Source organism: Momordica charantia (genome assembly GCF_013281855.1).
Source record: "Momordica charantia cultivar OHB3-1 chromosome 2 unlocalized genomic scaffold, Mcharantia_2.0 BLBB01000002.1, whole genome shotgun sequence".
Lineage (NCBI taxonomy): Eukaryota > Viridiplantae > Streptophyta > Magnoliopsida > Cucurbitales > Cucurbitaceae > Momordica > Momordica charantia.
Genome location: NW_028275160.1, coordinates 10,228,024 through 10,238,237, shown reverse-complemented (window position 1 = coordinate 10,238,237; position 10,214 = coordinate 10,228,024). Strand labels below are relative to the sequence as shown.

The 10,214-nt window shown below is 33.2% G+C and overlaps 1 protein-coding gene across 1 annotated transcript; it reads left to right on the top strand.

Annotated features, from left to right (window-relative positions):
• Nucleotides 1-6,165: 6,165 nt before the first annotated feature.
• On the top strand, nucleotides 6,166-9,668 carry LOC111024771 (uncharacterized). The gene has a single exon (XM_022302546.2). The coding sequence runs from the start codon at nucleotides 6,647-6,649 to the stop codon at nucleotides 9,437-9,439; it is 2,793 nt and encodes a 930-aa protein (XP_022158238.1). The 5' UTR covers nucleotides 6,166-6,646; the 3' UTR covers nucleotides 9,440-9,668.
• Nucleotides 9,669-10,214: the final 546 nt, after the last annotated feature.

The following is a 10,214-nucleotide window of genomic DNA, read 5'->3' as shown; positions in this document are numbered from 1 at the left end:
GTTAAATTCAATCTGACGCTCTTCTCTATTGGACATGGACCGGATTTCAGCATCAACAAATTAGGCTAGTTTTTTCGTCAATATCTTTCTGTGTTTATTGTCTAATTTTTAGAACACCTATAAAATCATAACTAGGTTTTAAAAGGTAAAAATAGGTTTTTGTAAAATAAAATTTTAAACTCTAGTAAAAATTTTAAAAGTGTATTTAGAAGGCTAAGTATATAATTAAATCCCTAACATTTTAGTCTTCTTTTTCAATTTTGTCTCTATTCTTTTCAAAGTTTCAAATTTATTTTTCATATATTGAATTTTTTCAATAATCTTTATGACCACTATTTATTGTTAAAAGAATGATGATACATGAATTTAAAAGTGGCAACATTTTAAAATTATGGTAATTTTTAACTTAATTAGTAAATTGTATTTGGAGTACATACTCACTTCGTCAATTAGTTTTAACGTTTTGTGACAATAAATCTAAAAAAATAAAAAAGAATACATGAATGATTAAATCAAACCTTTTAAAATATTATTATGACCAAACTAGAAAAACGACTCCAACATTAATTAAAATATATAATTAGCATATTTAGAAGTATATTACAAAACAAATGGTGGATGATATACCCATTTTTAAATTAATTTTCTAACATATAATTGAAATAGCAAGTTCTAGTGAAGCATTGAATAATAAAAAAGCTTGTAAAAGTACTCCAACCAAGTCATTTTATGACCCGAATTTTATAATGATAAAATAATATTTTTATTTAAAATAAAAAATTCGTTTGTGTTGTTTTTGAAATTTCTATATAATTTTAAGAATATTTCTAAAAAAAACTAGAAATAAGAAAACATAAATAGTTAAAAAAAAAACTTAAGTTTCTTAATAAATTTGAAAATAGGAAACAAGAACGTTACTAAATCGGCTCTTAAGTTTTCATCGACATTTATATATGTCCACGATGAGACATTGACACGAGGAGTGAATCAAACATAATATTGCAAAAAAAAAAGTGACATAATATAAAAAATATATATATATCAACAAAATATCACTAATATTAATCTATAGTATATATAAAAGGTGGGATGAGGAGAAACTTCTATATACCATTTTTGCCCTCTCATTATAACTCTCTTCACTTTTCTTTTGATGGCAATTGTGTCATTTAAATACAAACTTTCTCTCTCTCAATTTATCTCTTCTCTCCATCACGATCTCATCCCTCTAAATTCCCCTATTTTCTCTTACTAATTTTCTCTCTCTTAATTATTCTTTCATTAACTTTATCTTTCTCATTGATTTTTTTTTTTTAACTACTTTCATCTACCACATACTCTCCCACAATTCTTTCATCTTCCTAACCCCCTTCCAATTATCACATAGCCTCTCCCAATCCTTTCATCTTCCTAATCACCTTCCAAATCCATATATAAATATGTGTCCTCTCTTTCTCATGCCAACCAAAAATCAAGAGGTGGTGGATGGAACAAAGTGGAAAAATTTCCAAGTGGTGTGAAGGTATGAAAATTACTCTCTTGCTTTAGCAACGACAACAACAATGCACATATGGATGATCGAGAGAAGAATTGATAGTGAAGAGAAACCAAATTAAAGCTGAGTTGATGACATCAGTTCACTTTCCCCAAATTTATCATTGTTCAGATTAAAAGAAATTCTAGAGTACGATGTGTCGAGATGGTGGTCGATGAAATCGAGATAAAGCAAAATTCGATTATTCTCATAATTTGGATAATAAGAATGCTTATGAGTTTGATTTTTATTTATTTATTTTTTAAACTGATGTTTTTGATTTATATATGTGAAATGTTGTAATTATTTTTACAAAGTTAGGGCAAACAAACAATTTTTATCCCTCTCAATATGATCAGGTTGGACCTTTTAGGGTTTACTCTTTCTCTCACTCTTACCTTTCTTTTTCATTCTAGAATGAACAAACTCAATGATTTAACGTCATACAATTTAACAAAGATAAAATGTAATATAATAGTTTATAATCAAGAAAATTAGAGGTAAATTAAGAACGTTCATTCATTAAAAAAAAAAACTTGCACGTTGGTGCTTTTTCATCTTTCTTACTCTTCAAATTTGTACTTACTTTCCATGCTAATATTTCATCGTCTTCTTTTATTACAACAATATCATACCTTGAATTTATATTTATATATAATCACTTTATTTCTTTAAAATGATAATATTATAAACTTAAAAAACACTATTTGTTTACTTTAATTTAGAACTACAACATTCTACGTGCAAGACACGTGTTTCTTACTAGTATTAATAAATTCTAATTTATTTAAAAAGAGTGAAATGCTTATTTATTTTTTAAAATATTTTATAAATATCGTTATGTTTCCATCAAACATAGATCGATTCCAACTTGAAATTCTCTATTTACTAAAAAAAATAAAAACAAAACAAAGAAATAACATAAGGAAAAAAGAAGAAAAGAAAAACCAAAAAGGAAGAACAAGAAGAAAACAACGTGGGGAAAACTCCAAAGTCATGCTTGCTAATATTCTTAGTCATGTTTTGTCCAAAGTGGACAAATGATGGGACTACTTCATCCTTCAACCCTAAGAAAAACAAAAAGAAAACAATAATTTCAACTTTATAAAAGAAATTGATGTTTCTTATTTAGTAATATATAATAATGTAGTTTTATTAAAAAAGAAAAAGAAAAATAATGCTAGTGTGTCTTTACAATTATTTTTTTTGAAATTTTTATCCCGCTAAAATAAAAAGATTGTTTTAAACAGTTTTGGTTAGCTAATTGGTTTGAATGTTAGAAATAACAATACTTAGTATTTACTTGTCAGTACCATCATCGTACTAACCACTCAAAAGAATTTGACAGTTTTTTAGTTTTTGAAAAATAGAAAATATATTTCTTTATCTATATTTTTTTAAAAGATTTAATAGCCGTAAGTAAAAAAAGATGCTGATCGGTAAACACTTAAATATTGTTATCTTGAAAATATAGATCATAAATTTAAAAGTATTTGACCAAATGGATTTATTTTAAAAAAAATAGAAAAATCGAAAACAATTCCCTATTTTCACTTTTGAAAAACTTTTAGAAGTTGACCGAATTTTGGAGGAAAAAAGAAGTTTTTGAAAACTATTTTCTTTTTAGTTCTTACGTCTTAGAAACTCTATTTTTTAAAAAAAGAAAAAAATAGGTCGTAATTTTTTTTTTATTATGTAAACATGATTTTTAAAAAATAAAAAGGAAAAGGAAAATTATTATTGGGTCACTGAATTGTCATTTGTTAAACAGCCACTGACTTTCTTTACATAGGAAAATTTAAATTGGAGTCTTCCCCGTTTTGCCCTTCAACTTTTTCAACTTTGCTTTATTTTAAGTCCATTTCTGGGGTTTTGTGCACCAAATGATGCATTGTTCATCACTATAATAAAAAATCCAATTATTGGAGGAAAATATAAACATTATATATTACAACACCACTATCCTTTTTGAGTCCTTTTATGTCTTTGTATAATGATTTCAATGATTCAATTTTGATATTTATATTTGGCTTTCTTTTTTTTCCTATAAAGAATAAACTAAATGGTTTGAAATATTAAGTCATATTAAAGCCAAATATTTCCATTTGAGATATTATTGAAGTTAAATTAAAGATACTCTCATGATTTACGGATTTGGTTCGAGCAGATCGAATTCAGACACTTTTCTCGTAAAAGACAAGTTGATTCTTGATAGAAAATGGGAAAGTCTTCCATCTCGAACCTTCCGAGATGGAGCTCTCTAAATCGTTCTTTCGGATTTTCCTGGATGGCCAATCCCTGTCCCTCACGTCGCAGTGGGGTTTTTCCTCCCAAACAGAACACAACATTGGTATGGTGGAATTTAGATTCAAATATTGACCAAAGGAGAAAGAAAAATTGAAACTTCATATTTAAATCTGACTTCAAGCTTCAAAATGGCTAAGTTAAGTGGAACTTTTAAAAATTTTAAAAATTTAGATGCTATTTGATAATAATTTTATATGAAAAAATTGTTTATTTACAAAACAACCTCTTTTTTTTTTTTTTGAAAGAAAAACAACCTCTTATCTAATTTTTTTAGATTCTAAAAAGCCCTTTTGAAAATTTAACCAATTCTATGAATTTTATTCTTATTGAAAAACTTTCCTAGGATGATACAAAAATGATTTTGAAAGGAAAAAATATAAGTTAGTTAAATTGTTGTGACAATAAGCAATTTTCTTTTATTCTTCTTCTTGTTTTTTTTTTTAAAAAAACCATATAAGCATAAAAGCAACCAACAAAAATTTCTACCAAATAAACTTTTTAAACATAGAGAAGATTCATCAATTATGCATGAATATGGCAATATCAGCCTAGTTAAGTGGTTTGACATTTTTTTTCCCAAAAAAGATTGTAGGTTGAATTAACTTCTTCAATCTCTTTAATATATATACACATATATATTTTTTTGGGTAATTAATATTACAATTCAAACCACATGTCAGATTCAAATTTAAACTTTTAAGAGATTAATTATTAACGTGTTGATCAAATTAAGCTATATTTAGATCTGATCGATAAATTTATGATTTATAGAATTTTAAAAATTTTAATGTTCTAGCAAATCAATATTTTGAAAATATAATCTATTTTAACAAACCAAAATCCACAGCTGAAGACATTTTCTTTTTTACAAATTGCAAATTGACAAACCAAAAGTAAAGTACTGGGGAAAACACATTTGGTCCTTGACCTTTAGTCTTTGAATTTGGAGATAAAATACATATATTAAAAATACATATAAAATCAAATAAATTTTATCGAACTCACCAAGCCTCACCATCCCGTTAGTGATACTAACATAAGTTTAACTTCAAGGACTTTTTAGAATCATTTCCAAAGGTCGAGGACGAAACGGTCACTTTTTGAAATTCAAAGACCAAATAGAAACATATCTCCAAACAGACTAAAAATGTACTTTATCCTAAATTATATTAACCCCCATTTTTGTCGATCCATTCCTTTGCATGGTATAAACATGAAATTTCTAAATTTAGTTTATGTGAATCTATTATTAATTAGAGGGTTGATGATGTTGATGTGCGATTTCGCCGAGTTGAAATGTTATTAGTGATCCTACATAGACTATGACATGACTTCATTGGCAACCTGCAAATTGAACCTCATATTGTGAGTGCTTGACAACGTACTCTTCGAAACTTGTTAGTATTTAGTTCGAGTTGGTATTAGTGAAATGCAAGAGACTTTGTATCTTTGAAAATGTGCAACTTTGCCATTTATATGAGAGAAAATCGTGACTCAGCCATGGCAGCTACCTTATCTATTACTCAAATAATGTTTTATCGTCAGTTGGAAGATCCTCTAACACAAAATCATCCTTATATCAAATCTTAGCGGATTTCTTACTGGTCATAATCTTTCTCGAGTTGGAGTTGAGCCAAGCTCTACTTGAGAATACATTGGCCCCTCCTCTTCGTCCTCAATAAGTCTAAATTGAGTCTCAAACATACGTCTTTACGAAGGAGGGGTACGTGTTTGAGTTTGTTTCGACCCTAACATAAATAGATTCTCATTGTTTTTCCTGCAAACTACTTTCTATTTGACATTATAAAGATGCTGAAGAGAAACCCTCCGCTCAAAGCCAACCAGACAGATCAAGAAAGGAAAGAAGAGAAATTCCTCAAAGCTAGAAACTTCATTAAGATTTGACCATTACCAAATTGGTGAACACCTTCAAATGAAAGTTCCCAACAGAAAGAAAGGGGGAAAAAAAAAGAAGTTGAAACTTAAAATCAATCAAGAACCACCAAGTGGGTTTGAGCTTAGTGCCATTTTTGGTTGGACAGAAAACAGCTTTTAGCCAATCCAGCTGAGTTATTATCTGAACTTTTTTTTAATCTGCCAATTTCAGAGAGAAAAAAAGTCTGTGGGGTCCTGAAATAAAAAAACACTGCCAAAAATGATTCAAAGAGTAAAGTAAAATAAAATGGTTCAAACTAAAGGTGATCTTTTCCTTTTTGAAAAAACAAAAGTTTCTTTTTTCCACCCAAAATATTAAAAAAAGAAAAGAAAAAAAAGTACAGAACAAAGCCTTTGGTTTGCTTGTGAAAGTCAATGTCCTTTCTCTCTGTTTTTTAAGGCATTGTTTAAAGGTTGGCTGAGAAAACTTGAAGAAAGACAGCTCCCACAATGAAATTTTAATGCTCTATTCATGTATTTAATGGAGGGAGGCTCTGAATTGAAAATGGTGTAAATGGGCATTTAATTTTGAGGGCCGATTGATCAATTTCTGTTGGGGTTTTCTCTCTTTTAATTTGAGTGTCACTGAAAGATTTTGGGATCCGGGTCCTCTGTTTTTAGGGTTTGACTCTCTGATATTCTTGTTCGTCTCTGGTCCCTCTTTCTTTGGGCATCTTGACTTCCCAAATTTTCTTGTGGGTGTCGATTTTTTCGTCAAATTTCCTTGATGGGGATCTTAGATTTGATCTGGGTTTTAAATTTCGCACTGAACCAGAGCTGGCTGAACCGCCATTGCTGAGTTCAACTCAAGTTCTGAGCCTCTCTTCATTTTTTTGAGGGATTTTCTTTTTCCCTTCCGAATTAGTTTTGATGCATTATTCACTATGGAAGCCGCTGTCTCACTGCGCGGCTTTGATTATGGATAAGAAGAGTAGGAAGAAAGATGGGTCCGATTCGGCGATTGAAATCAAGAAAAAGAAGCTGATTCTTCGAAAACTTGAAGAACATAAGCTTAGAGAAGCTCTGGAAGAAGCTTCGGAAGATGGGTGTCTCTTCAAATCACAGGACGTGGGCTCTGACCCAGTTCCCAGCTTAGGCCGGTCGCGATCGCTCGCCAGACTCCAGGCCCAGCGCGAGTTTCTTCAGGCCACAGCCATGGCGGCCGACCGTACATATGAATCGGACGACGCCATTCCGGAGCTCCATGAAGCTTTCTCCAAGTTCCTCACAATGTACCCGAAATATGAGTCTTCTGAGATGATTGATCAGCTTCGCTCCAATGAGTACTCCCATCTCATGAAGGTATGTCTTGATTACTGTGGATTTGGGCTGTTTTCTTATGTTCAAACTCTTCATTATTGGGAGAGTTCTACGTTTAGTTTGTCTGAGATTGCTGCAAATTTGAGTAATCAAGCACTTTATGGTGGTGCTGAGAGAGGGACTGTAGAACATGATATAAAGAGTAGGATTATGGATCATTTGAACATCCCTGAGCATGAATATGGCCTTGTTTTTACTGTGAGTAGAGGGTCTGCTTTCAAATTGCTGTCTGAATCATACCCTTTTCATACCAATAAGAAACTGTTGACTATGTTTGATTATGAGAGCCAGTCTGTGAATTGGATGGCTCAATGTGCGAGGGAGAAGGGTGCTAAGGCATATAGTGCTTGGTTTAAATGGCCCACTTTGAAACTCTGCTCGACCGATTTGCGGAAACAGATAACGAACAAGAGGAAGAAGAAGAAGGATTTGGCTGCTGGGCTGTTTGTGTTTCCTGTTCAGTCTAGAGTGACGGGTGCTAAGTATTCTTACCAGTGGATGGCTCTGGCGCAACAGAACAATTGGCATGTTTTGCTTGATGCTGGGTCGTTGGGTCCAAAGGACATGGATTCGCTTGGTTTGTCGCTTTTTCGCCCGGATTTTATCATAACGTCGTTTTATAGGGTTTTTGGGTATGATCCAACTGGTTTTGGGTGTCTTCTGATCAAGAGATCGGTGATGGGAAGTTTACAAACTCAGTCTGGGTGTACTGGCTCTGGAATGGTGAAGATAACCCCCGAGTATCCCATGTACCTGAGTGACTCAATCGACGATCTCGATGGATTGGGTCGAATTGAAGATGATGAAGTTGCTGGGGTTGTGGATCAAACGTTTGAAACTCGTCAGGGATCACAACTGCCTGCTTTCTCTGGTGCCTTTACGTCTGCTCAAGTGAGAGATGTATTCGAAACTGAGATGGATCATGGTAACAACTCGGACCGGGATGGAACAAGCACCATATTCGAGGAAAGTGAGACTATTTCTCTTGGGGAGGTTATGAAGAGCCCAGTATTCAGTGAAGACGAATCGTCAGATTGTTCGATTTGGATTGACTTAGGTCAGAGTCCGCTAGGATCTGATAATGCAAATCAATTGAATAAACAGAAGATTGCTTCTCCCCTGCCCCAGTATTGGTTAAACGGAAAGAAGAACAAGCTACTCTCACATAAACCAAATTCTAAGATTCACAGTCATCTGACATATGACGATCACAAAGATTTTAACTCAGGGCCTTATGACGAGCACCGTGTACTATCTTTTGATGCAGCTGTCCAGTCAGTCTATCAGGAACTGGACAGTGTCGAGGAAGTTCCCAGGGAACTATCTGCCGAAACAAGTGCCACATCGGTTAGTAGTGAAAAGGATTCCGATACCAAAGTCATTACAGAGATCCATGAAGTAACAGAAACTAGGAAACCACTTTCCAATGGGTCCTCAATCAATTCTACACTAAACAATGGATTTCATCTCAGCGGTTCAAATTCCACATCAGAAATATGTTCAGAGGTGAAGGAGAGCGCCATTAGAAGAGAAACAGAAGGTGAATTCAGGTTGTTGGGGAGAAGGGAAGGAACTAAACATGTTGGTGGAAGAATTTTTGGTTTGGAAGAGACTAGTATGCAGAGCCGAGGAAGACGAGTTTCTTTTAGGATGGAAGAGAATGGTAAGGAGCAGTTAAACCATAACGTCGAGACCGGAGAAGTATCAGTGACTAGCCTAGACAACGAAGATTATACCAGCAATGGAGAATATGGTGATGAGGAAGAGTGGAACAGGAGAGAACCTGAGATTATATGTCGACATCTCGATCACATAAATATGTTAGGCCTGAACAAGACCACACTCCGGCTTCGATTTTTGATCAACTGGCTCGTCACGTCATTGCTTCAACTAAAATTTCCCGGTTCAGAAGGAAGCAACAAAGTGAACCTAGTTCAGATTTATGGACCAAAGATAAAATACGAAAGGGGAGCAGCAGTAGCTTTCAATGTGAGGGACAGAAACAGGGGACTAATCAACCCAGAGTTTGTTCAGAAGCTAGCTGAAAGAGATGGCATATCTCTCGGCATTGGATTCCTTAGCCACATTCGGGTCCTGGACAGCCCGAGACGCCAACACGGAGTGTTAAACCTCGAAGATTCATCCCTCTGCAGGCAGACCGAAAATGGCAGGCGGGGGAAGAACGGATTTGCTCGGCTCGAGGTAGTAACGGCTTCGTTAGGATTCTTGACGAACTTCGAAGACGTTTACAAACTGTGGGCATTTGTGGCCAAGTTTCTGAACCCATCCTTCATCAGAGAGGGGGCACTTGCTCCTGTTGAAGAAGGTTCTGAAACAACATGAAGTTGAAGAGAAGCTATTGGTGAGATTTGTTCATATGGTGAAAGAATCAAATTTTTTTAATTCCTTGTTATGTTTATAATTGGTTAGATTTTAGGATCTGTTTCCTTTGAGAATCTTGTAGAGGGAAGCTCTGGAAATTTGGCATCTTGAAGAGGTCATGTAAAATTTTTGGCTACTCCATATTATACATTAGCCATATATTTAATTGAATGAAGCCTGTTCTTGCTCACCTCGTCATTTCTTGGGAAAAGTTCAAATTTTAAATATTAATAATTTCTAACTGTTTAATAACGATGAAATGTTTATTTGTTATAAATTTTTCAAGAAATATTCATGAACATTGACATTTTATCGATATGTTCATCGATATTTTCATAAAATTGAGACTTTAATATTTCCATTTAAAATTTTGGTTGAGGGTGAGTTTGATGTATCCGTTAATTTAGGTTTTTTTAGTAATCATCCCTCTCAATTGTGTAAGCTATATATCTTTCCATTTAAGTTTACATGGATTTATTTTTACTTAAACTTATTATCAAAGAAAATATTATCTTAATTAATGATGAAGTGGTTTTATGTTTTATATACCCTAACAATTCTCCCATTAAATAAAAGACCACCTAGCCTCTTGTCAAATAGTCGATGGTCTAATCTTCATGTGTATTGAGAGCGTTCTTATCAATGGAGCATATTGTTATTCGAAAGAGCTCAACCATAACTCACGTTGTGAGAAAACTTATATTGACCATTCCTTGTCGCACCCTTTACAATCCTC

Coding starts and splice junctions, on each gene's coding strand:
- LOC111024771 (XM_022302546.2), top strand. CDS start 6,647: ATGCATTATTCACTATGGAAGCCGCTGTCTCACTGCGCGGCTTTGATT.